The sequence below is a fragment of the Columba livia genome, chromosome 5 (assembly GCF_036013475.1).
Source record: "Columba livia isolate bColLiv1 breed racing homer chromosome 5, bColLiv1.pat.W.v2, whole genome shotgun sequence".
Taxonomy (NCBI): domain Eukaryota; kingdom Metazoa; phylum Chordata; class Aves; order Columbiformes; family Columbidae; genus Columba; species Columba livia.
This window is the reverse complement of record NC_088606.1, coordinates 9,845,733-9,873,584: the sequence shown is the minus strand read 5'-3', so window position 1 is coordinate 9,873,584 and position 27,852 is coordinate 9,845,733. Positions and strand designations below refer to the sequence as shown.

The 27,852-nt window shown below is 40.0% G+C and overlaps 1 protein-coding gene and 1 long non-coding RNA gene across 3 annotated transcripts in view; one reads left to right on the top strand and one right to left on the bottom strand.

Annotated features, from left to right (window-relative positions):
• The window catches only part of LOC135579525 (uncharacterized), a 38,215-nt gene extending 30,486 nt beyond the window's left edge, over nt 1-7,729 (bottom strand). Inside the window, exon 1 of the long non-coding RNA XR_010472727.1 lies at nt 7,407-7,729. This is a non-coding gene — a long non-coding RNA (uncharacterized LOC135579525). The remainder of the gene's footprint in view (nt 1-7,406) is intronic.
• LOC106145774 (inverted formin-2) lies at nt 295-27,852 on the top strand. 2 transcript variants are annotated; one of them, XM_065063334.1, is made up of 13 exons: nt 295-7,221; nt 7,514-8,012; nt 9,407-9,549; nt 10,044-10,105; nt 11,532-11,634; nt 12,240-12,325; nt 13,364-13,464; nt 14,703-14,773; nt 14,868-14,975; nt 15,564-15,634; nt 17,250-17,370; nt 18,103-18,267; nt 22,623-27,852. In XM_065063334.1, exons 1-13 carry the CDS (start codon nt 7,189-7,191, stop codon nt 22,743-22,745), a joined length of 1,686 nt encoding a protein of 561 aa, XP_064919406.1. In that variant the 5' UTR covers nt 295-7,188; the 3' UTR covers nt 22,746-27,852. The 2 variants fall into 2 exon arrangements, with proteins under 2 accessions (XP_064919406.1, XP_064919407.1); XM_065063335.1 differs by lacking the exon at nt 295-7,221 and having other exon boundaries at nt 7,870-8,952.

Below are 27,852 nucleotides of genomic sequence, written 5' to 3'. Positions count from 1 at the left end.
TAAGCCAACAGTGAGTTTGGACCTCAAAAAAGAATTCTTGTGGTATATTACAGCAACTGCACATAGAGTCCAGTATGTAAACCAGCCTGTCAACACTATATTGCTGCCAAGTACCTGCATATTACTTAGTTAAGAACTGGCTATGTGATAAAATGAAGTTATGAAAGAAATCAGCAGAAATCTTTTCCAAGTATTTAACATCAGAATTCAGATATGTTTAATGGGATGGATTTTCAGGGTTTGTTTTTTGCTGGGTTTTTTGAGTATTTCAAAGTTTAGAATAAAATAAGTACTTGACAAATTTGCTTTCTCTTGTGGGCATGGAGAAGGCCTGTGATTCACCAGAATATGTCCATCAAAGTCCTGTATATTCCATGTAGTTTATAAAGCAACTGAGCATATCATTGTTGTGTATGCTTAGTAACAATTATCCATTATCTTTTCTCAAAGAAACAGAGGTGGATAAATGGAGCTATATCTAGTACCTGAGCACCACCACAGTGATGCACTGTAGTTAGGGCATGGCTGAAATCTCTGTGTCCAAAGTTATGCCAGTACCTTTCACTTTGAGTGTACCATTTGTTCCTCTCTTACATTTGGTAGAGCAGAGAGGGCTGAGAAATTCTTTCGAACCAGAACAGAAGAGGATAAATTGAAATAAAAGACAAATGCATGAGCCTGTTTCAGCAAAAGTAACCAGTTTTCATTCTCTTTAAACATAAAGCCTGGATCTACAGCTTTGTATTTCTGCTTTTCTGTCCACAGTGGTCAACTGAGTACAACACACAAGCTTACCAAAACCAGAAGTCGGTACTGTACCAATCCTAGCTCACTCTTTCTATCTATGCGGTAATAGTCACAGCCATGAAATGTGGAGGAACACCTTAGTCATGGCGTTACATTCACATTGCATCTGGAAACAAATACAGTCATGAGCCAACTCCATCACAGACCATGTTTTGTTTGGTCATCTCACAACCAAGCTGTGGGCAGGATATGAAAAACAGCTTTTCCATGTCTAGAAGAGTGACTGCAGAGGGTTAAAAATGAGGAGTGACACTTAAGGGACCTTGCTGCCTGTTTGCAACTACTACACAGTGACAATGTTTCAGAATACCTGCATTGTTTGCAGGATTTGCAATGGCAATGCAGGTCCATAGTAAAGAAAAATGTTTCCAACTCGTTAGTGTAGAGCAGGTACCAGACCTTCAATACCAGTGGAGAATTTGACCACTGCAAGTTCACCAGCATACTGAGTATTATAAGTGTATCTCACTCCATCATCTGTGCTGTGCTAGCACTTAAATCACATTAGGGACTCTCCAGCACTCTCTGTGCTGCAGCATGAGCAACTCTTGCGAGATCTGTGTGTGACAATTCATAGAGAGCCAGGTGTTGGTAGGAATTAGCAGGAGCTCTGCTCTTCCCTAACGGAGACTTTATGCAGACTCAGCTAACATTACACAAAGTCAGAAGACAACAATCACCCTGTGACAGTCAGCTCCTATCAAGTCAGTTTAGATACACTCCCAGCCTGTAAAAGTAGCTTTTTTCTAGGATTAGCGATGACACCAACATTATGGCTATGGTTGGCTTGTCCTGCTCTGGTCAGGCAGAACCTGATGTGTCTATTTAATACTTAAACAGCTTCACACAACATAATCTGCAATGAGTTTAGTTATAAATGGGTGACAAGTAACTACTAAACCAATCAGTCAGAATAGATAAAGTCAGAGGTACCACAGAAAGATAAGGTTTGCCCAATGAAGAGGTAGCACAGGCAAAAGGGGTAACAGATCTATGTCTACTGCTATGTTCCTTTGCAACATGCTACTCAATTTGGTCATCTAAATGAAACCCCCAGCAGTACACAATTTCCAGGAGTGATCCTTTGAGGCCAGCAGACTTTTTTAAATACACTTTGCCTTGTTTTGTAGTCTTCATTATTTTTTTCACAGCTCAATTAGGCAAAACCATAGCTCATCTGATATATAGTGGTGGTGATAGTCCTCCAAAGGGAAGCTTGGACAAGACCATTTCCAAGGTCCCTCCCAACGAACATTCCTATGATCCTCTGTTCAGCAAGAACCAGACACAAGAAAAGCAGAGTAGTTCAGAAAAGACAAGCGTAGTAGAAGTTCAGAAACCCTTTCAGGTGTATACATTAAACCTCTTTGGTGAACTGGTACCATACACTCAGAATATGCCCCAGGAGTAGTGACTACATTCACCATAGCAGCAGTCTACAAACCCATCCTGAATCACAGACAAATAGTTTGCTTTTCTAAAATACCTCCTTGATTGGAGAGAGCCCAGGGAGAACAGAAGAGTTTTTCTCCCTCCAGGAACTTTCAGCTGCCCTTCTTCACTTGCAGATGTCTAGAGGACAGAGGAGTGACCCTAACCTCTAAAAGGCAATTTCTGTGACACATACAGCTGCCTGCAGAGTCTGCGTGTAGACCACAATATAACTGCATATCAGTGAAGTGACAGCCAACATGGTAATCTCTTCCAAACCATCACCTATCTCAAGCCTAGCAAACATGCAAAGATTAAAGCTATTATATCTTGTCACTAATTCCTTCAGCTATACCAGCCCTAATTAAAGTAACTGCTGAAATTCATAGAATGATAAGAATCATTTAGGTTGGATGAGAAACTCAAGATCATCGAGTCCAACCATAACCTAACTCTCGCACTGAACCATGTCCCTAAGAACCGCATCTATATGTATTTGAAACACCTCCAGGGATGGTGACTCAACTGCTTCCCTGAGCAGCCTGTTCTAATGCTTCACAACCCTTTCCAGGAATAATTTTTTCCTAATATCCAATCTGAACCTCCCCTGGCACAACCTGAGGCCATTTCCTCTCGCCCCATCATTTGCTACTTGGGAAAAGAGACCAATACCCTCCATGCTACAACCTCCTTTCAAGTAGTTGTAGACAGCAATAAGGTCTCTCCTCAGCATCTATTTCTCCAGGATAAAGAGCCCCAGTTCCCTCAACTGCTCCTCATCAGACTTGTGCTCCAGGCCCCTCACCAGCTTCACCACCCTCCTCTGAACTCTCTCCAGCACCTCAATGTCTTTCCTGTAGTGAAGGGCCCAAAACTGAACACAGGGTTCAGGGTGGGGCCTCACGAGTACAGTGGGACAATCCATTTTGAAGAGTTCATCCCTACTCTCTACAAAGCCCTTAGTTAGTCCTACAGTCCACCTCCTCCAGCCTCCTACCTTTCACAGCCCATCCCTGTATCCTACATACACCTTTGCACGGTTCCTTGGTTGAGCTCCCTCACCGCTCTGCTGCAGGGCACAAAGACCAGTAAAGGGGTCTTAGCAGCAGTCTCCCCAATGTCTGCCACCCACAGCTGCTGCTGCTGGTCCAGGCTCCATCTCCAGCAGACAACAAGGCTCCTGCCTTCTCACCAGCTGCCAAAAAGCTCAGCCAGTTTCCTTAGAGGGCTTTTTCATTCACTCCATCGCTAGGATTGAGCCCATAAGCATGAAGCATGTAGACTTCACAGCCATGCTCCAGACAGCAGCAGGGGCAGTAAAAGAGTGAAAAGTATACATTTTTGCTTTGTTTCAAACTGCTTCCAGCTTTTTGGTATGAGAAAATTAAGGTAGAGCAGTAGCTGGATCTTAATAAAGGAGAGGTGGGTAGATTGCAAAGACTATACAGGTTTTTACTGCCAGAGCACTGAAACAAAATGCCGGAGACTTGGGCTACTGGGATAACTCATTTTGTGCCACTGGCTTCTTGACTGGCTGTGGGCAAGCCATTTCTCCGCGCCTCAGTTTCCACATCTGCAAAATGCAGGCAATGGTATGCTTTGAAAGGCTTTGACAACTGTTGATGAAAAACACCACAAAAGAAATGTTAGCAATAAGAAAAAATAAATAATTATTTTCTTTTTATTTTTTCTGACATCATAACACACATTTGCAGTCATATTAGAGTCAAAACAAAAGGAAGAGGGAAACTTTCAAGGAACTACTGTTTCCTGAAGACCTCTCTGAACCAAGATTGCAGAAAATCCTTGGAAACCCCTAGGAATGTATCTGAAAGGAAGTCAGTGACCCTTATAGCAACAAGTTTGCTTGTGCAAGGAAGGATTAAGACCTCTCATATCTTCTACTTCTTATTTTTATCCTTGTAAGAATCATGAACATTGAAAATCAATTACACCTGTTGAACAGTCAGCAGTGAAAAATATCACACTGGGAGCCTCTTCATGCCAGCAGGTCCCTGAATCCAAACCACACCAAGTGTAGTCCATTGGGAGGCAACAAACAGTAGCTCTGTATTAGTGAGGGACCATCTTTCTGCATAACAAAGGCACTAACCCTCTCACTGTAGCTCCCTTCCAGCCATCTGGCTAGCAGCACATCTTACCCTTGAAGATATCTTGCATTGCAGATATTAACTCTTGTGCTTACGCTTTTGTAGGTTACCTTGAAAGAGCCTAGGAACACAGTTTTTAACCAACTTCAACCCTCCTCCATCCCCTGCAAAAAATCCCCAGCCTTTGGGAATAGCGCACAAGGGGAAATAACAGGTTTTCTGAAGCATTCATTGAAATCCTTGTTTCTAACATAATAATGACCAACAAATGAACTTTCAGCTAGGAAGACAATCAAGTTTTACAAAAATACCACAGCCCCATATCAGCCCATCAGCAACACTAGAAGCAAAAAAATGAGAATGCTTATGTGGCCCAAGACACAGAGGTAAGATGTTTTGGTGGATCTAACTTAAAAATCTAAACCCAATGCCATCAAAACACAATTTATTTTTCTAGGCTAATGAGAAGTGTGCCTATTTTTAGCATGTCATTAAGCAGATGAAAACAAAAGCCTGTTTGAGGACTGCCACAATACATCAGCATTTTTCCCACTGAAACAAAAGCTAGAGTAGCAGAGCACTGAAAACAGCTTCTGAGTTAATTGCAAGTTAATTGATTTCAACTGGATCACCAGAGTTGGGCTGATGTATTGAGTCAGCCTCTGTTCCCTGCCCAAATGCTGCCAGCCAATTTCTGAGCTTTGGGAGCTTTCTACAGCATGCCAGCCCTTGTCTGGTTGCATTGAGATGTGTGTCTATACATGCGTATATTTACCAGAGGTGGATTTTTGCACTTTCTAAGGAGAAATTTCACATAGAGGTTTTTATTTTTTTTTTTTTATGTACCCACAAGCCTATTTGAACAGTGTCAGCAATGTAAGTTACAGCTGCCTTGAAGTTATACTGAAGCTTTAATCTTCCTAGAGAGCATGGATTTCTCTACACAGCCTCAAAAGTATAATCTTTGGAGGTACATTATTATAAGCCTATTTATCATTCAAAGCATATTAGCTGTTTCTTGTGTAGTATTCCTTGTTTATTAGAATTTTTAAAAAACAACATTTTCCACTACACAAACCCTGTAGCAACTCAGATGAGCACTCTGATTAAAAAAAATGAGCTTCCTAATTAATAGTCTTTTACGGGTTCCTCCAATAGCTTAATTAAAACAACAAAGCAGCAGAATTTTAACATGATTATTTCTAATAAGACTTTTTTTTTTTTAATCAGCTCATTTTAGTCCTCATATGTCTAGCAGAAAGTGGCTTATTTCTCATTAGGCTCTTTCAGAGTGCTGAATCCCTCACTTGTCCTGCTAGGGCAATTATAGACATCTGTGTAAGTTTAGCACAGAGACTGTGAAGTCCTAAAGGGGATACATTAAGTTGTTTACATAAATTAAATGTAAGCCTGTTTTACCTTTGGGAAAGTGTTAGAGCTTATTTGTGAAAAAAAAAAAAAATATCAAAACCAACAGCAAATTAATTCAAGTAAACAGCAAATATAGTTAATTCTCATTTTCTACTATAGGCCTTTGGCTTAGCTATTTTAACCGCTTCCATTTTGTATGTAAATCAAGTGTTATATGTAAATCAAGTGTGATTTTCTGGTTGAGTTAACATTTAACATTTTTAATGTAAGTCATTCTTACTAAAATAAGATTTAAAACACAAATCAAAAGTTTTATTGCTTTCTTTTGCCTTGGATCCACAGGTTCAAAATTTTACTTAGGCTATTGTAAGATCTGGGTGCTATCATCAGTACGGACTGCTACGTTTCGAAGTCAAACTGTTTCAAATTATAGGAGACACTTCAGAGCTGTACTATGGATTGAAGATGCATCAATTGTAGATTTTAATGCAGCTCCCTTTCAGTGTTCTGTCTAACTCATTAGTTAAAATTGCTGTGTGATGAGGAAAATGGTCATTCGTAAGTATTAATTTAGTCCTTTGGGAACATAAACATGGTGCATGTATCAAGTAAGTCCCTGATCCTGCATTAAACATAAAAATCAAAGTACCCTCCCAGATAACTCCCTTAAAACTGCTGATGCTACTAATGTACATTTTGTTAAAGACGTGTAAGGGCTCGGATGACTGGGGACATAGTTTCTCTCTGCATGCAGTCCCTAGAAAGGCTGCATCTCCTGTGTCATTGCTAGAGCACTGCTTGTCTACTCATCTCTCCTTCTTTAACATGTTCCTACTGTTGTTGATGAACATTGCTATAGAAGTCAGCTAAAGAGAGAAATCACAAAACAGCCACTGCTACTGGAAGTAAGTGTGCCAGCACACCGTTCATCCACAAGAGATGCAAGTATTTGCAAAAGAAAGGTTCACTCAATCTGGCAAACAAAGCCAAGTCCTAAGCCAACAAGTAGCTCTGCTGATTTGGGTAGGTCCACTTCCATGTTTAAAAGTGGGCACAGATACAGACGGGGACTTCTGCATAGTTTCTTGCATAAAGCTCTGAGTGAAACTGTATATTCTCAGGGCAAATGTAAAGATTCATCCTAGATTAAAATCTGGTTAAAAAGGGCAAAGTAAAACCATCTTATTCATTTTAATGCTTACCAGTCAATTCTCTGTATAGTCACAGATCCCAAAGCAGCTCAGGCCAAGTCTTCCTCAGCTGTAGCTTGTTTTATTCATTAGGCTATTCTGCAAGCTTCTCTCAAAATCCCCACCCTTCTCTGCACTCAAGGTAAGTTTGTGGTAGAATGGTTTCTCAGGAATAAGCAACTGTCTTCCTACTGTCTCAGAAGTCCCCTTTGTAGAGCACCTGTAGCAGCTTCCATAGGAGCTATCCATTTGTCCCATCAAAAGAAAAATTCCAGTGAATGGCTGAGCAACAAGGGGAAAAAAACAACCAGGTAGAGACTTACTATGCTGATAGCATTTACTTTTCCTTTATGTGTCATAACAAGAAGGTAGAAGGATCAAGAAGAGGTAAAAAGGAGTCTTATGGCCAGCAGTACTGCTTTGCTCCTGACTCACAAAGCTGAAACTACCATGAAATGTCTCTCGTAGAGCAGATAGAAATGTTTCTGATTTTTACCTTAGTGGGAAGGTCATTGTTACTTCTCTGTTTCTCTGTGGGAGCCGGCAGTAGCTGGCGGTTGTGGGGAACTTTGCTAATTCATGCACCTCCTCCTTGTCTTGTAGAGCAGGAAAATGGGACTGGGGCAAGATACAGAGGACCTGCTATCAAACATGCAATGCCCGAATCACCACAAAGCAGCATCCAGAAGATCTGTTCAAAAGGTGAACAAATGTATTCAAGCTGATATGGACTTGGAAGAGGGGAACCCCAGTGCAGACCTGAGCCTTTCTCCAACATCCAGCCTTTCCAGGAAGCTGCAGCAGTCCCCAGGGAACGTGTCACCTTCCCAGCAAAGTGTTTCTTCACCCTCCCAAGGACAGTTTGCTATGCCAGCTCTGCCACCAGCTCCTCCACCCCTACCCCCTGGGTGTAAGGTGCCTCCTCCACCCCTTCCCATGCCTGGCATAAATGTCCTGTCACTCCCACCTGCTCAGCCATGCAGTAATCCCCAGTGCAAACATCTTACCTGTGGATGTGGGGAGCAGCCCCAACCTAAGAAGATGCCAACACTGAGGATGAAGTTGTTTCACTGGCAGAAGCTCCCTTCTGATGTGGTGAGACGTACGTGCTTGTTTGTAACACCGGGCTGACTGGTTCATTTACTTTGCGTCCAAACAAAGATGCTCATGTTGGGGCACTAGGCCTTGACTCAGTAAGTCAGGTCACACAGGTGGTTCCATTGCTTCCTCTCAGTCCTACAAAAAATTAGTAATCACAAATAACTATGGAAAGCTGGGCCTTTGCCAATAAATGGAGGAAAGGGTAATTTGGGGGAAGCACTGAACTGAAGCTTTATGGCTGATAAAATTATCTTCTTCTAACCTTTCAGTCTTTGTTACTTGTTAAAGTGATGTTGTGAGTCTGCACTAATTAAAGTTTGCCAAACACTCTGATTGTGTTGAGTGGGAGGATCTCTTTAATACTCAGGCTCCATGGTTCTTCCTCATGAGCTCCTGGCACATCACTGGGGAGTGTCTTCTCAGCTGAAGCTTTGACTTTCATTTCCTTGCACAGCCAGAAGATACATCAGCCAAGATTCAAGACTGAAAACTCTTGTCAGCAGGGCTAGGGAACGTGTATCCTCAGGGTAGGCTGAGGCCTCCAACTTCATTTCATACTGACCATGGCCACGTGGATTCTGTGGGTTTTTCCCCCCCACAAAATAACACTAAGGTCTGCGGTTAACATGTGGTCTGCCAAAGGAGACTGCAAGGCCTGTTCAACCTTCAGCAAGGAGACTGTCAACACGTTTCCATTCATACTGCAGCTTTTCACACTCAGTTCACACAACATAGAACTCTTAGGTGTTCTACTTTGTGCTTAGCTCCGACAAAGGGGACACTCCAGGTGGCAAGAACTTGTTGCTGTGGTAAAATACATAAACATGCATGGAGAAAATCAGTCTGAGCCACATTCTGCCTTCTTGGGCAGAGATAGACATTTAGACTCAGAACCAATGTCTTCAGTGCAAATGTTGCAACGTCTCCTAAAGCAAGAAGAGGTGAGATCCTTTGTTAAAAATTCCAGTGTTGTAAACAAAGCCATGTTTTGAAGTGCCATGTGTTATTTGGATGGCTCCTAATGATTTTGGTGATAATGCTGGGCTTGGGAGTCCTTGTTTACCTAATCAGATGCAATATCCTGTGTTTGGGTACCACAATTCTCCAATGTTTGGTCAGCAATAGCAAAAAGAATCTGGAGTAGTCCATTAAGTTTCTCTGCTGTCTCAGTTCAGTGGAATTAATGATGTGGTAGTTTTCCAGGTTTAATTAGCCTTCAAACCTTTGGGATACTGTCTGCGGGAGCTGCAATTCTTAAATAATTAACATTTGTCTAAGAATAATGAGAGTCATATTTCATTCATTTTCTAAAGTGTTTTCCCTTCCACAAATCATGCTACCTTGAAAGTGCTCCTCAACTTCCATGGTCCATCTTGAAGTGTTTTTCTCTTCCAGAAAGCCACTCCATGTGGGCTGTGATGCCAAGCAGCAGCAAGGACCTCGTAGAGCCTGACTACGCAAGCTTGGAGCTTCTTTTCTGTGTCCCACCAACAACACCTAAGGAGAAACCAGGGCCAAAAATGAAGAAATCAAAAGAGGTACTTGGACTGCTCACTCTTTGTAGAGCCTGGCATAATTCTTTGAAGTAACAAGCTTATTCAGTCTTTATTGTTGTCAATCTTATTACAAAGAGGTATAAAGTTTGGGGGTTTTTGATATCCATTGCCTAAGCCTGCCTTAAAAAAAGCACAGAAGAGGTTTAGAATTAAACATGTTGAAGTGACTCTGCTGACGTATAGGTCTTATTTTGAGAGAGGGAGGCTGTGGGAATTTCAGTACTAATTCGTATAAATTGGAATATTTTGGACAAATCAGTTCCCTTCTCTACTACTTTGTCTCTTTCTCTTTCTGTAGTAGATCTAATGTCCTGTACTGTTGTAAATTCCTCTAAGTTTGATCAATGAATATTGTTGATAATGTTATTACTAGAGGAGAATGAATCTGGCCCAACAAACAAAAGCTGTAAAATTTCTGTTAAAGTCAAGGTAAATGTGTTTCTAGCCGGCTCCTCTTTTTCTTCGTCTTTCGACAGATCACATTTGTAGGTCCAAAGAAAAGCCTTCTTCTGAGTATATTTCTGAAGCAATTTAAGTGGTAAGATTTGGAGACTACCATCTGAATTATTTATTTGATGTGTGTATGTGTTTATTCCGTCGTCGCACGAAACAAATCTAGCAGAAATACTTTACAATGACTATCTTTCTTCAGTGAGAAGTCATTATTTTTTTTTAATTAATGAGGTGTGGCAGTATTTTTCGAGGCCATATCATGTTGCAAACTGATAAACCTAAGACTCACCACCACTAGTTCCTAAAGCAACAGTATTCATCAATGATAGCAAAATCATGTGTAAACATATTTTTCTTTGGTATTATTGACATAAATATCAATTGTTGGCAGCATCTGTTAGTGAAGATTCTTGATTGAAAGTTTCTAATTACTTTATTGACTTTAAAGCCATATCTTCAGGAATTTGGATCCAAAATTATATATAATTTTTATTCACAGTTTTTCTATAAATAGGAAACAGTTTTGATAATTAAACAAATGGAAATTTACCAAGTCTTTAAGGGGTGGGTAAGGAAGCAAAAGAAATGAATCTGTACTAGTTTTTTGGCAAACTGCAAGTTAACTTTACACTTAGATTCCCTGAAGCTACTGCAGGATAAAGACAGATTTTTTGCTCTCCCTGCCCATGTTACAAGGGCTTCAAAAAGAAACTCAGCTTAGAAGTTCCTTTGTGTTAGGAATAAATCGGAATCAGTCAGAGGATTTTTTTTTTTAATTAATTATTATCATTACTTTATTTCTTCCATTGCAAACTGCTTCTCAGTGGGGAAGGGCTGTGCATAGCCCCATCCAGTTGCTATTTCCTCTCTCCAGATGAATCCCTGAGCAGTGGTTAACCTCTCCTGGGAGCGGTCAGCAGCTGTGGGACCCCAGAGCTGAGCTCCTTTTGCACTCGTGAGGGATGAGGCTGCTCTGCAGCCAGGTCCTGCTTATATTCATGCTGGTGGCTGGAGGGACCCAAGCTCCCCAGAGCCTAAACCAGAGCAGTCTGGACTAATTTCAAAGACGTTGTCTGCCAAAGTTTCAGGGAAGGATTTTGGGTAAAATCTTCTGGGATCTTTATAAATACTTCTCAGGAGGAGGAGAGCTATTTCGTTTAGCCTTGGCTTTGCTGCAAGTAGTAGAGAATTTCAAAGGAAATCTCTCTTCAGTGACACTAGACACCTGCAGTAAAAGGAGAACCTTCAGGGTTTGTTGTGTAAAGATGAACAAAGCCCAGAAACACATCTAAATTATAAAGAATATTGCTTTAGGCTTAAAAAAATACTTTGCTTTTTCACATCTCCACTGTACTTCTGATGACTAAAATCCAAAATGTAATGGGAGGCAAGTACAGGAAGAATTATTTCATTTACTCCTACAGTGCTAGCTGAGAGACTGAGGTCTCGTCTGTTCATCATGTTACTCCTCCCTATGCTGTTGCTCTACAGCACCTCTCTCTGTCCTACAGCTCTAATGAAGAGATTGTTGCTATGATTCAGAAAGGGGACAGATCCAAGTTGGATGCTGAGAGATTGAAGCAGCTACTTAAACTGCTGCCTGATGACCATGAGGTACATATTGTGTTGTTCTGATGGAGTTCAGTGTGTTTTAGACTCAGCTTGAAACACTCGCACTGCTAAACCATAAACCTGTGACCAGATCCCACATCCTCCTGCACCATCTCAGTCAATGACTTTCCAAGGTAGGGTGGTGGGATGTGCCCCAGCAATGGTCTGGGCTCTTCATAGAAAGGTTGGGCAACAGCATGTTGGGAGACTCAACACAGGTGTAGACCAACTGCTGCTCTCTATTCCTGTTATTTTAATTAGATGGATGATGTAAATTAGCATTTATGTACTTAGGTGAATAAAGAGCCTTTCAGAGAAGGTTTCAATGAGGAGAAAGGACTCATCTTTTTAAAGGGGTTGCTAGGCTTGGATGCATTGTGGCTTGCTGAAGTCCAGCCTGAGGATCAAGGATTCAACATCAAGGTGTTGTACAAATGAATATGAGTTTCAAGTTACGTTAGCCCTTGCAAATCAGTTTATATACACAATATATTGTTCATCTGCCTCAGCCCCATTGCCTAGTCACACAGCAAGTTCAGAAAAGCCAGTGAAGTGAATTGGAAGCAGAAATATTTGTGCGAGTATTTTACTGTTTCATTCCCCATTAGATAAATGGCCTCAAATCTTGCAAAGAAGAAAAATCAGAGCTAGCAGATGCAGATCAGTTTTATCTTCATCTCTTGGAAGTTCCTAGGTAAGCAAAATTTTCCTTGTCTTCAACCCATGAGTGTGGTTCTTATCAGATTTATCCATAAGAATTAAGGCCTCTGTTTCCCGTGCTAAAGAGATGTTCCTGACATTCAGCCTTCAGGGTAAATCATCTGACTACTATTTGTAGAGCTGGTTTGAGAAATTTTTCCCTCTTAAAGGCCAAAGGGGCTTTCAGACACCTTTGGCAAACCACAGATAAATTAATAAGTTAGTGAGAAAACTCTTGGCTCTTGTAAGAGCTACTATCTGTATGGCATGAAGCTGCAGACTGAATCCTGCCACCAGGCTGCTGATTCACTCCACCCCTGGTTTAGAGATTCCAGCTCCAATGGGAGCCCACAAAGCCATTGCTGAATCACAGCAGTGCTGGTGTTTTCACCACCTCCCTGATTTTTACCAAGTCAGAGGAGGTGAGCACAGAGGACTCTTTATGCTGTCCATAAAAACATGGTGATGTGTCGTAATTCATAGGAACAGCTCTCCATAAATCTGATCAGTTGCCATGCCACAGACTGAGACATGTTTTTGAAAATGTGTCTTTTCATTTTCTCAAGCTTATAGCCAGCTTTAAAAGTACTTTAGAAAATGTTTTCATAGCTCTTCCACAACATTAATCCATAGTGGGGCATAAAGATAATTAAAGGACATCACTGCAAAAATATTTAGAATTTCTGTATGGGAAGTTAAAGGGAAGAATGAAAATCCTGACTAGTGCTGCCCAGGAACTGTCAAAAATTATGGCCTCATTATGCTGGGAAGTCACTGCCAGATGTCAGTGCAACATTGCTTTCTGAAAGAGGAGATCATAATTGTTTCTAGGACATCTTTGGAAATATCCAAGTGTTTGATTTATTTATAATCCAGTTCTCGTGTCAGAGCATTAAAGCGAGCATAACAATGCTGGTACTGAGCTTTGCCTAAAATGGGTGATTCTCTTGTTGGACACAAGACAATTAATCAGGCTTGAGAGTTTTGTTTTTGTGGTGTTTGTTGGGTTTTTTTTTCCACTGATTTCTTTTAGCTACCAGTTGCGGATTGAATGTATGCTGATTTGTGAGGAAACAAAAATTCTGCTGGAGTGTCTGTGGCCAAAAGCACAAGCCATCAGGACAGCCTGTGAAAGTAAGTACATCAGTCTACTGCCTGTGCCCAGGCTCAGTCTATAGGAAGCCTCTTTCCTACTTGAATAGCATAAGTAGTAGCATATGCAATAATTTAATCAAAATTAACCTTTTAATTGCTGAATATGTACTGAATGTCAAAATTATTCTGCAAATTCCTGCTTCTAGAATTCATTCTCTAGAACTGCAATTTGTGCTGGCCGTTCTGAAGTGGAGCTTCTGTCAACATGAATAACACAAACCTCTCTCATATCAGTGGTTCTGCAGAGAAGAAATTTCCTTTATGTCAGTGACAGATTCTGTTTGAACACAGGCTAGTTTTTTTCTGTATGCAGTGAAGATTTTTGTCCGTAACAGTGAATCAGTCCCAGTTTGTCCTCTAGTACACACTGGTTGCTGCCCAGCTTAGCTCTGCAGTGGAGCAGTCCACAGTGACCTACCAGAATTTGGTTTGGCTTACAAAGTGGACGTCCTAGATGGTGTTCACCAGCGCTTCAGGAACCCCCTCCACATAAAATTAGCCTTGGTTTTAGTTTTAAATTGACTTGTTCATGAAGTTGCACTTCAGTTCAATAATTTTAAGAAAGTCATTGACCTCATGTTGAAGAGTTAAACTGCAAAACTTCTGTTTATGGTTGCACATAAAACTTGGCTATACCTGGCTATCTGATGTCAGTGCCATAATCTCTCTTCACTGTGTTGCAATCAACAGCTCTCTGCAGTCTCACCCTGTCGTCCCTGTCCCCGCTCCATCCCATTGCATGGGTCAGAGTTTCTGTTCCAGTTTTGACAAAAACTTTCATCTTACTCCAGATTCTCCAGCAAAACACACACAACGTCTGGTTATCACTCTCACTAAGGATGATAATGAGGCAAAAAACCTTTTGCTTTTCTTAACCTAGAATAATATGTGCTGGAAATTTGAGCTATTGTCTTTCACAAGTTTATAGACTTTCCCATGTGCAGTTCTCCTTCCTAAGCGGCTGTAGGGATGACACATCTATACTCCAAACTTGATGGGAAAACTAGTTTGTAGAGAAGAGACTTCAATAGAAACTTACTCATTCCACTTCCATTCAGCTGATTTATTCCTGTACTGGTGTATTTCCAAATCCATAACAATGGTTTGACATACTCTTGGATGATAATTTTCTTAGCCTCACTGTCAAACCTAAGGGAAATCCTATTTCAGATCATTTAATTTAATCTATTGAAAATGTCTCTCTGTTTATTCTTCAGTGCTTCTTACCAGTCACCGACTGCTGGTTTTCTGCCAATTGATTCTTAAAGTTGGAAACTTTTTGAACTATGTAAGTAAACTGTTTTCTTTCATCGCTGTATTTCTAAAGATAACAGAAAATACAAATGCAAGACTTGGAAACTGAAGGAACTTTCTTCTTCTAGGGGCATCACACTGGAGATGCTGGAGGTTTTAAAATTAGTGCCTTGCTCAGACTAACAGAAACAAAAGCAAACCAAAGCCACATTACTCTGCTTCACCATATTTTGGAGGTACAACAAAACTGAAATTATTTCTGTATGCATTATCCTAAAATACTAATGGTCCAGAAACTAAGGGGCTTTGACCTCAGTAGCACCCCACTGTAGGTATCTGGAGATTGAGTGGCTCTGCCTGAAATACAATGAAAATTTTTCCACTGTTCTCTGTGAAATGGGATCAAATCAATATGCAGTAATATTTAGAAAGTTAACACTAGCTTTCCTTTCTCAAGCTTTTTTCACATGTCTGCTTGCTGTTTCTTTCTCTTCTCCAACTGCTCTCTGGTGTTGACATGCCTCCCAAACACATCTGTCAAAATAAATTCATTTTAGTGGCTTGAAGACAAAAATCTCAGGTCAGCTTGTGCACTGTGGCAGCATATAGGATGTAAGCCTGAGTAATTAACACAATCCTTTGCTATCTTTAACTCCCTATGGGTCCCAACATGAGAAAAATAATTAACAAGACTAAATTTACCCCCATGCTTATAAGAATGAAAACTGATGTGTAAATTTTTTGGTCCTGATGTTGTCCAGCTGAAAATCTTTCATACTCTTTGACTGACTGTGCAGGATAACTATTTTTCACTTCAATTTTAGGAGATTGAAAAAAATCACACAGATTTGCTGCAGCTTCCCAGAGATCTTGACTTTGTTTCCAAGGCAGCAGGGTAGGACATTATTGTTTGTTTATGTTGTGTATGAATTGCCAACCTCTTTAAAGCCAACAAGGGGCTGAGTCATTTTATGGTAGTGTAATAAGGTCACAGGACTTGTCTGCTGTGGGAGAGAAGTTCCCTCCTAACACCAGACAGTTTTGAGATTTATAAATCAACCTAGTTAAGGCTTTTTTATGTGGAGCTCAGTGGGATTTTTCTTTCTGAAGCTCCAGTACTACCTAAAAGTAAAACTGTGTGAATAGTGAACTCCCTCATTTTCAAGGACAAGGTTCTCCTTCCACATATTGCAATAGAAACAAATCTTCCCTGACATTTCTCAGTGATATTCATGTGTAAGCTCATCAGGAGGTACATGTGCAGAGATGGTGTAAGGAGGGAATGATTGGGGTGATTTACTGGCAATTGGGGGATCTCAGGAGTCTCTGAGTTGAGTATCAGCTCAAGTTTCCAATGTATTTGGGTAGAAAGAAAAAAATCAGTTTCTGCAGACTTTTTTTCCATGTGCCTGAAAGCCTCGTGAGTCTAATGACAGCTTATTCTGTTTAGCTCAAAAGAATCACATGGTGATATGTTAAATTACACTAATCAGAATCCAGATCTTTAGCATGAGGATTAACCTTTTTTAATCCTATTATGAATTCATAGGAACCCTCAGTATTTTAGTTTTGCTTTTATCTAGAAGTAGGGGTAATCTGGAGATGGACTGACATTGTTAAGTAACTGTTAAATAATCGAATATAAAAGTATTTTTATTCATTACTATAACAAAGTATTACAGTTTTGTGAGTTATCTGTGCAGAATTTAATTTGGATGTTGTTTTGAAACATGAATTTCTTTTGGGTTTGTGTGATAACAGAAATACTTTTGTCATCTAAAACTAAATCTTGCTGTTGATGGTATAAATGGTGGTGATGGTATAAATGATGGTATATGTTCATTTTTATAAAGTAATTGGCCTCCAGTTTAATCCAACTCTCAAACTTCCAAAATCGATTTGCTAATCAACCTGTGGAGAACTGTTTACAATGCAAATCCTGCAAGGGACTGTTCTAGTGCTGCTCACATCTGGATGCACCGTGTCAGGTTTTGCCAATTCAGTATTTTCTGTCTGGCACAAAGAGCTGGTCAGAACCACAGATGATGTTGGTTCGGCAGGGTAACGTGTTTGAGTCTCCACATGAGCTATTAACAAATGAACTCTGAAAAGAGATGTGATTTTGGACTATAATTAGATTAGGGAGAAAAGGCAAGGAGAAAAAAGAGCCAGCTAAGTAACCACAGTATTGGCACAAGGGAGATGAATGTGTGTTGCCTGTGAATAAAAATAGGCAGGAAATTTTGGAGTTTTTTTGAAAACTGTGACAGCGAGGTTCTTCCATAGTCTGTCCAGGGAGGTAGTGAGGGCAGAAGTACAGATTCTTTCTTAGTGAAGGGTTGAAGCACATAGAAAAGGATTTATATAGAGAACTACCTGCAAAGGCAGGGCCTGGGTTGGATGATTAACTCTACATTCATTTGCACAGATTATATCATTTATAATAATATTTTAACTTAATGAAAACAAAATACCCCTTCAATGTACTGCCCCTTTTGTGGACCTTTCAGAATCCGCTTGGACGTTTTGCGGGCCGAGGCAAGTGCCAATTTGAAGAAACTGTTAGAAATAGAGAAGCGTTTGTTTCTGTCGACAGACGATTTAAAAATACAGCATGCAAAATCTGTTCAAGTAGGTAACGTGGGTGTGATGCACTTCCTATCTTTCTTCCTAACCACTTTAAATGTCTTCTCAACGGCACTGTAATTCAGGTTGCAAAAGGACATAGAGCTCTATGGGAAAGGGGACATAACTACATTCTTCCCCTGTGCCCTGCTGGAAGGAGCATCCCAGATTTTGCTCCACTTCTGGTGGTATCTTGATAAGGAAACAGCAGAGGAGCAGTCAGTTTGTGCGTGGGCAAAAGAAAAGAAAGCCCTAAAAATGAAACGTAGGATGCAACTATAAATGCATGCAGCGCAGTACAGAAACATGGTTTGTCTCACTGTTCTTTGGGCGGGGGGGAAGTGAACAGATTTGCAATATGCTCTTTTTTTCCCCCATATATTTCCAGACATCCTAGCTTTTCATGTTCTGAGAACAGGGTAATTTAACTAAAGCTAAAAGGCAGAAATCCTGGTGTTGTATCTTCCTTGATCAGTCATCCCAGGTTGTACCAAATTTCCACGTGGTTTTGTGATGAAAGTGTCAACAAGCAATGAGCTGCTTTGGGGCAAATGAAACCAGGGAATACGTTAGGTAGACAGTTCAATTAAGAGGAAAATATCCCATATTGTGAAACAGTCTTAATTGTCAGGTTTTTTAAAAACTGATTGCTCTGTGTTAAGTGGCTTGAGTCTTCTGGGCAGCTCAGAATAAGCTACTTCTTAATATGCATGAATTGTATTGCAAACTGTGTCTCAGGGCAGTCTCGATGCTTCAAAGGACCTGCAGAAGGAGTTTGCCACCATTGAAAAGAAGAAGGAAGAACTTGCTGATTATCTTTGTGAAGACCGAAAAAAATTGTCTTTAGAAGATGTGTTCAACACAATGAAAACCTTCAGAGAGCTCTTCCTCAAGGCCTTACAGGTGGTTTGCATTTGTGACTCTTTAGAAATAGATTGAGAACTTTTATTGTTAAGCAAACAAGAAGTTGTTTTCTTCTTCTCCAAGCTGGGTTACTGAAAGTAACTATTTATGTGGGCAAACATAAAATGTGATTATTTTTTTTTTTTAATTTTTTTTCTGTGCAGAACCCTCCAAGTTGTTGTTCCCACTGTAAAATTATTAATCGGGCTTCAATGCAATCAGAGCTTAGTGGTGTGTGAAAGAAGGAGCAACCTGACATGCTTTATAGGCTTTGCCAATAGGCAAAACATAATTTTTCCTATAGGCAAAGCCTAATCGGAAAATATGTTTACATATAGGTATTTCATTTTACTAGTTAGCTCAAAACAGTTTGTTTTTTGCCCCCTGTAAAACTTTGAATCTCCCAAGAGATTATGTTTGGCACTTTATTAATTTATAAGACTTCACTTGCAAGCAATAAGGAGCAAGAAAAGAGCAACTTCACCATAAAAGTTGTGTAGAGCACCTTCTAATTAGTAAGCCTCCAGTAAACCTTCATTTCGCATCCCCTGCTACCTACTTCACGCCTGAACTATTGAACTTCCTCTAGGGTTTTCTTAATACCAGGTGAGAGTGGCTGCACATTTATATATTTTAACAGCAACAATCACCCACCCACTCCAGTGCTGACTCCAGGAAAGCCCCAGACTGGATGCGCCTTCTGCCCGGGGAACCATCCACGTCACAAGATGTGTTGCAGGAACACAGGCAACTCTGCTGGGCAATGTCAAGGCAAAAGAGGCTTAAGGAGTGTTTAAAGGCAGATTGCAGTTTCAGATGAAAACAAAGGAGCTTCCGAAGTGTTGGAAGATGAAAAATATATCCTGTAATATTCCCACGGCTTCTCCTGTGAGGCCCTGGCCTTCAATTTCACAACAGTACAGCTACACAGTCTCCAAAATGATGTGATAGCGCCATAAATAGCCTGGGAAATAAACCCAACAAACCAAGGATCATTTGATGACATACTTGACCCTCAGAGTTCCTAAAAATATAGGCAGGAAGGAAAGAATTAAGAGTCAAGAACAACATGGCTCAGCAGCTGTGGAGAGCTACACTGGAAAATTGCTGTGAAGGGTAAATCCAACAAATTTTTTTGAAGAAACAGTCCCAATAAAGGTTATGTTGTGTCCTAGTACAGCTGCAGTAAATTTGAACTACTTTTTTGGGTGCTGTTTGCTCACAGCTAGGCTGGAGCAACTAGCAAGAAGCTTATTTTTATCTACCCAACATGTAGACTCCCTTTCATCCTTATTTTTGTTCCATTTCTCAGCAGCACCTCACCTTAAAGGTACCACGGCCATTAGCCATATCGTGTGCTTCCCTGTTACCTCCACTGCAGACCTGTAATGCAAACTCCTCTCTGTCTTGCCTTGCTTTCTCTCTGTCACTGTAGTAAAGATACTCTCTGTGCTTGAAACAGCACCATGCTGAAAAGCTGAAGGTTTAAATTTTCAGAGTATTTAATTGTTCTGTGATTTTGATTTTTACATTGGAATCAGCCACATGCATCATCTCTTTGTAGTGCAATTTGACAGAAGCTTTAAGGCTAAGGTGTAACTTTTATTTTGAGATGAGTCTTCTGTGTAAAGCAGGTCTCTTAGCACTACCAAAACCATTAGTGCTATCTTTCCATTCTCACATGAAATAAGAAGGGAAATAATTTTGATAAATAGTGACTCTTCATGGCTCCTAAGCTTACCTAGAGAGATTTTGATTTTGTTACTTCTTCATTTAAGCGAAATCCTTTTCCATTCCCTGAGGGTTCTTTCTGCTTTCTCATCCTTCAGGTAACAAAAGCTGAGCTACACAAATGAAATTGCTTTAACAAGAATCTACCTTCTTCCTCTCCGTCTACTTGAAGAGGTGAAGGAAAAAAAAAAAAAAAACAGGCTTTTAAAACAGCCAAACAATCCCCAAAACTGACAGAGTGAAAAGGAGCTAGTTCATCACCCGGGGCTGGCGACTGCTTTGCCAGTTCTCAAAAAATAAAAGGAGCAGATGGTAGGAGGAAGGAGAAAGGGAGAAAATAGCTTCCTAGATCAAAGATGAAAAAAAAAAAAAACAGTACTGGAGATACACTGAGAACTGAGTTGTAAAATTGTGTGGAAAAGAAACACTGTATGATTATAGGGTTGAAAAATGTTAAACAAAATCTGCTCTAGGAAGGAAATACTCATTTGATGAGGGAGGTTACATAGACAGCTCTGCGTGGGGATGGCTCTTCTGAGGGCTCCCCTGGGATAACTGAGCTGGAGCAGCTGTTCCTCCGCAGGGTGCACATGGTGCTGGAACGGGATGTGCTTTAGATAGTGTGGGCATAAACAGTTGTCATGGAGCATCCTTCAGTTCAAAGGTCACACAAGTATCTAACATCCCACAAAGTTCAAATCTGAAGTGATACCCCTCTTTGATTTAATCTCATCCATACAGCTGCCTTCAGTAATCCAGGAGATTGAGAAGGGATTATAAATATTAACTCCTCTGCCTTTACCTTGTTGGGCTTTCTCATATTGAAAAGTGTGGTTGCATTGAATTATGGTTTTACTTCTGTTTGTTTGTTGGGGTTTTTTTTGTTGTTGTTGTTGTCGTTTTTGTTTTTTAATTTTCTCTGAACAATTTGGTTCAGGCTTCCTCAATACATAAATTCATTCCTGATATATTTGGGTTTGTTTTCAGTACATTGTGTGCTGCTTGAGTAGCATAACAATGTATCCCTGAATTCACCTCCTTTATTTCTTGTGGCACATGACATAGAGACGTTCTCCCAGGGCCCACAGATCTGCAAGTCCCTCAGCAGCCGGAACATCTCAAAGACATTACCCTAAGGCACAGTGGGAATTATCAGGCAAGCATGTAGGAGGCATACAGTGATGAAAGGCTTTTAGCCTCTCCATAAGACTTCATTTCCTGGACCTCCTTCTTTCAGAAGCACCCTCCATTCAGGGAAAATATATCCTTTTCTTTCTTTGTCACAAGTACACCATTTTTCTCTCCTTTTCTATGTATTCAGTGAAGGTCCCCATAACCTTGAGCCTATAATGCTGCTATATTTCAGAAAGACTAATTCTATTAATGTTCACATGTTTTCTTTATTTGCCTGGAAATGTCTTTGGACCAAAGAATCCTAGGCTTTAAATTTCTAGAAAGGCTTTAAGAAACTTGTGCATGTTTCTGAGAACTTCTTCAGCCCATTTTATGGAAATAGCAGCAGATGATCCATAGCAATTAACCAAATCTATCACTATAATGAGAAAATGTCTCTTCTGCTGCCAGACTCTCTGCAAGGGAGACCAGACATGTCTCATCAAGAATCCTAACTCACCACATCATCAACATCTTCCTGGACATTATTAAATTTTGTAATATGACACAGCAGCACGTTACTGTTAACGTCACAAATCTCTATGACAGCAGGCCCAACACCTACTGATCTACCTATAACACGTAGATTAGCTACAGGCTGGTTGCAGTCACAAGTAGGCAAGCTTCCAGGTGGTGATGGCAATGTTCTGGCGATGATTGCAGCTCTGGAACAAGGACTGCATAACCTTTCAAGGAAATGGGTTTTGTCATCTGATGTTCTGCTACACTTATCCCAGTTGTTCAGAACCACCCTCTCCTACAATTGTGCTACTTGTCAAAACCTAGAGTAAAGTTCTTCCTCTACCAGGAGTAATCATTCGATTTATTTCTCTTCAATTTCTTTCTCTTAATCTTATCAACATGCTACCAGCAGCTCTGTGGAAACCAGAGTCCTGCCTGTCTGCGTAAATCCCAGCAGGATTTATGCCATCCTGGCAGTTGTCTGACTGGTACCAACAGATGCTGCCACTGAACACCAGTGCAGAAATACAGCTGCAAATTTAACAGGTGCCTGAAGAGAAGCTGTGAATTCCTGTTTAATACAGCCAAAAAGTTCCTGAAATTTTTGGTTGAAATCCCTGAATACAAACAATATAAAATCAAGGTTGCTATGGGATAAATCTCTAGAATGCAAATTAAGCTAAACTAACGTTCTGTTTTGTTGACAAAAGGACTAATTAAGAAGAATGTCTTTCACTCCATAGTCAAACGTTGTAGTTAAAGCTCAAGAAATAGTTTGCTGGTAACATCACCATATGGAGAAGGCCAAAGGGATTGACAGAGAAGCTCTGTTCTGCTATTTACCCTCAAACCCCGGAGGCTGAGACTTTTAAGTGTGCATAGATCATATTCACAACAGCTCTTCATTGCAAACTGGAAGTTTCTTAACCAGCTTTTCCTTCAGTAACTCTTCTTTTTCTTTTTTTATTTGTTATTCTGTCTGAATGCAGGAAAATGAAGAAAGGAAGAAGCAAGGTGCAAAGACTGAGAAAAGGAAGAAACAGCTTAAAGGAGAAGATGCAAAGAGGCTAAAGGGAGAGTATGGAAAGAGCATAACATTTAACAAAAATTAATTCTGCTTTTACTAGCTAGTCTTTTGTTAATTAGGAGGAAACTATCTGTTTAGCTGTGGCTGATCTAATACAATGACAGTGATTTAGCCATGGATGGTCCAAGCAGATAGTATAGTAAGATATCGATTTTCAAGTGTGTGTGAATGCTTGGAAGAAATCATGATGGGGATGTTAGAAAAAAATATCACTCCTGATGAGCAAGTTACTACCATTTTGCTAGGAGGTGAATGATATCCTGCTGGTGGTCTGAACAGTTACTGGAAGACTTTTAGGGGTACAGAAAGTTGCACATACTTGAATTTCAAGCTGCGCTGTGTCACTATGGTAGGCGAGTTGTGTCAAATGTTACTGTTACCGCAACATTTGCTTTTTTCTGATTAGAGATCTGATTCCTTAAAGCGGTTCTACGTGTGCTTAAAGGAGTGTCTGTGCTCTGCTGAAGAACAGCTGATTGACATAAATGCAGAAAAGTATTTGCTGTGCTGGATCTACCTGGGTGTGAAGCATTTCTAGTGCTAACGCTGGCATGTGTATATTTAAAAGTTTTATATTGGGAAATACTTTTCATCCACTTTTCTTGAAGATTTCTGCCAATAACATTTGGGTTTGATTCTTGATTCTTTAGAGAGCCACTGCAATAATGGCATCAGGAAATCTGAGTGGAGTTCGTGTAAATATTACGCTAGATGCTCACCCCTTGGATGACTGTGTTTTTCCTTTTATCTGGTGTTTAAATGGCCTTGTTTAAGCTCCTCTTTTACAGTTACTCATCTGTAGAAATAAATTTTTAAAATACATAAAATTCATTGAAAACTGACAAAAACAAACTTGTCAGTATTGTCTTGACAAGTGACAAGCTGCAGTGCAAAGGTTTTATGTACTTTGCAATTATAACATGCTTAACGTAAAGATGTAGATTAAAACCTTCTTGCTGTAAATACAGAACAGTATCTTAGTATACGGTAAAATAAAATTATAAAGTGATATTCAGCAGCTGTAAGGATTAAAGGTGTGCTTCTACACTGTGAAGACATGGAGAGACCAGAAGAACCTTCTGCACTTCCAACATGCAATTTAGATGGTTGCTTTTGATCCCTTGTGAGAAGGTAGATTTAATTATTGGGGTATAAACTTAAATATGAGAGAGACCATTTAGACTCTGAATTATTTTTCAGTACTCATTTTAGAAAACTGTGCATAGCACTAGTGACAAAGAGAACTGGGCATTTTTTTAATCTATTTTAATCTCCATCGGGGGGTGCTGACAAATTATAGAGGGTATCAGATCTGGCGTGGCAGGATGTTGGAGCCCATCTTAATATTCTTCTGCCTATGTTAAACCTTTTTCCTTTTTTTATTATATATTTAGCAAGTTAAGTAATTATTTATAAGGAGGGAATGAAAAGACAGTAAATCTGGTAAAACGCTATTATCATGTGCTTGCACGATTATCAGAGCCTGGTTCCACAAAGACTCAAGAGCAACTTTAACTTCGCAGGTATCTCCCTTGAGGCCGGTGATATCCAGCACACGGGGTAATCCTGTGCATAAATCTTAAAAGGCCCAAATCCTATGTCTTTGAATCTCTGACCTTATCTCCAGGCACGTGCTCTGTCAGTGTCAATATCTGCTTTATCCAGTTGTCTGAGGATCATTTCTCTGCAGCTGACAGATCAGAGCACAGAGCAGTGAAGTTTCTCAGGGCAGGCGATAGTCTCGCTCTCCCGAGTTCAAACAGAAGAGGTGAAGACACAAGCACCCATCACTGTTATTTTATTGACAGATTGCAAGGGAAGGCTTGCAGCTGCTGAAAATTGCTGAGTCAGAAATTGTTACCAAAATTCAAATGTATGGCACGATTAAGAGAACAGAGCAATATCCTATTTGATTCTATGTATTAAAAACAGCTTTCCTGTGAATAAATTTTAAGTTATGCTTCCCTAAAAAAACTTTGGTGACAGGCTTCTGCTGATTCCAGAGACTCAGACATCTAGGGATTTTTTCGCTCCTCTGAACTAGTTTATATATGTATTTACATGAAGGGTTTTTTCCATGCTTTATGTTGGATTAAGCAATTATCCTGCTTTATTATCTTCAGCTTCTCTTGCAGCAGCTTCCATTACTGAGCAGTTAAATTCTTCAAGACAATTATATCAGATAGTTGCAAAGATTATTTCAAGAGAAATAACATGTAGAGGTTTCTTTAGCTAAACAAGTGGAAAAATTAGCTGCTTCTAATGCAAATTTGGGGGCACAGCTAATGACTACAGTAAGCAACAGAACAAAACCACTTCAGAACAGAGAGTGAAAATGTGCAGTTAAATATCTGGTGAGAATTTTATATGCAGCTCTAATACCGTAACTGCAGCAGAAAATGAAATGTTATCAAAAGATGAAGAGCAAGTAAATTTTGATGAACAGTATAGGAGTCTCACAGCATATTTACCACCATTGCGTATAGAAAACAACTGCAAAAGCAGATCCCCCCAGTCCAGTTTCTTGTGTTGATGCATGCAGCACCAAATACAAGAGCTTTTCTCTGGCAAAATCCTTATTGTTTCTACTTACACAGGACTTATTCATGTGGCTATAAGTAACAAACCAATATATGATAAAATGTTATCCGCATAAATTGGTCTTGCAATAGTAAAAGCATCAAGTCTTCAAGAGCCGGGGAAATAAGCAAATGTTCTGCTGCTAAAAATTTACTGCTTAGTGGGTTAGTGTTGTATTGCTTGAATTTGCTTTTTAAAAATATGTCATAATGGTTTAAAAACTCTGTATTTAGGACAAGTCCAACCTTCAGTGCAGAGTTTACTCACAACTGCATTGTACTCTAGTATGTACTTGTAATCCAGGATGTATTTCGTATTTGTATACGTTCATTTTAGTAAACAGAGTGAAACAAATGTATCTGAATCTGTGAGGCTTGTTAGTTGTGGTTTTAAATCATATACTAGCAAATAAGATTCTGAGCTACTGTGTTTCTTGGGCTGATTGTGAATGCGGTTGCAGAGTTTTTGTTTTATTTCTTTTTAAGCACAAGGGCAAAGATAGACTATCTGGATCTTAATCTCCTAAATAAGATGGTGAATAAATGAGAAAAAGCTTCTTAGCTGCATCTGGCAATATAAAACTGTTAAACAGTTAGATTAATTCCACATGAATTCTAGAAAATTGCAAAGATTTGTTTTGTTTTGTTTTTAATTCTGACCCTGAGCCCTGGAGCTCAATGAGTTTGCCACAGTTCTTTCACAGTTCTTTTTTTAAATATAAATCACCTCATAGAATGTCCAACTCATTACATTGCCTGGAGAGGTGACTCAAATTGAGCTCATTTCATTCAAATGTGTTTTAAGATCTTTCCATAGGTTTTATGCAATCTTATTTCTTTGCATGATATTTACTCAACCAGCTGAAATATTGTGAATAAGCCTCCAGTTTTGGTATCAGCTTCATTATTTATTAGCCAGAGAAAGATGCTGCATAATTCAGCTATTAGAGGGCTCACCGTAGGATGCCTGAGACTAACATTTCTGTTCACATCTCTAGTCAGGGGAAAATGCACAGATTTGAACCAGTCAGTGCCTGTCACATCACAGCTGAGACCCTTAACTCCTCAGCCAGTCTGTGGGGATAGTCCAAATACAACTTTCAGGGACAATTGCTCTGGTCTGTTACATTCACTGTTCATAAGGGAGGGACCTCGTAGCAAAGCAGAACACGTGATGTGAGACTCCTCTCATAGCTTGACACAAGGTGAAATGTGAAATAAATTTCCTGTTCCCACCCACAGTGATTACAGAATTGGGTGGCAGCTGAGCAGCCTTTTGATTGTTGCTGAAGTATTCAACCTGGGCATCTAAACAGATGGATATGAACTTTTGAGAGTTTGGGCCAACATCTTCATAAAAGACCTACAGGACTGGGACTTACTTAGTAAAGCTGGTCTAACTCAAAGCAGTTAATGCTGAATCATTTTTGCCTAATCTTTTCTCAAAAAATGCTCAAGGACACAGGAATCCTGCTGCCTGGACAAGCTGCTGCTCTGCTAGGATGGTGCTAAAATGTTGGTGTTGGTCTTTTCTCCCAAGTAGCAAGTTATAGGACAAGAGGAAATGGCCTCAAGTATCACCAGGGGAGGTTTAGATTGGATATTAGGAAAAAATTCTTCACAGAAAGGGTTGTCAGGCATTGGAACAGGCTGCCCAGGGCAATGGTGGAGTCACCAACCCTGGAGGTGTCTAAAAGGCGTTTAGACGAGGTTCTTAGGGACATGGTTTAGTGCTAGAGTTAAGCTAGGTTATGGTTGGACTTGATCCTGAGGGTCTCCTCCAACTGAAATGATTCCATGATTCTATAAAATGCTGCTGTGCTAAAATGCCATCCTGAGAAGTAGCATTGAAGCAAAGTTGGTCTTATTCACAGCTTCTGTTTCAAGCTTAATAATGTTTTATATGCCTTCAAGTTTGTCCATGTTTACCAGATCAGTTGGTTTGGCCTAACAAAAGATGCAAACTCTTCATTTCATCCTGTTCACTGCAGAGAAGACACAACACCACTCCATTTCAGTTTGCAGCAGCCTTTTACATATTTGGCGGCTGTTATCCTGTCACCTCTGGTCTTGTTCTTCCTAGACTCAACAACCCCAGCTCTTTCAGTTCCTCATTCTGGAGCTTTCCTAGTTTTTTCATCCTAGGCTTTTCAAAATCTGTATTCATGTACTTGTGGCTCTCTTCCAGATTTTCTTCAACTGGATCTCCTCTTCCTCCCAGCACAGTGCTGGATCTCCATCTGGGTGGTTGAGCAGGGCTGAGAAGAGTGAAAGGCCATTTTCCTGCATCTTACAGGTTGTTCTTCCATCTCAGCATGATGTTTGACTTCTTTTGCAACCATACAACATTTTGACTCCTATTCAGAGAAACATCCTGGTCTCCAGCAGGATTCTTGTTGCTTCCAGCTTCATTCCATGTGCACATTCAAAAGTGCACTCTCTATTGCACACTCCCAAATCTTTCATGGCGATAGAAAAAAAAAATGGAACCACAAACAGCCCTTATGATTTGATGTGTGCTTTGTCCAAATAAATCATTCTTTACTACTCTCA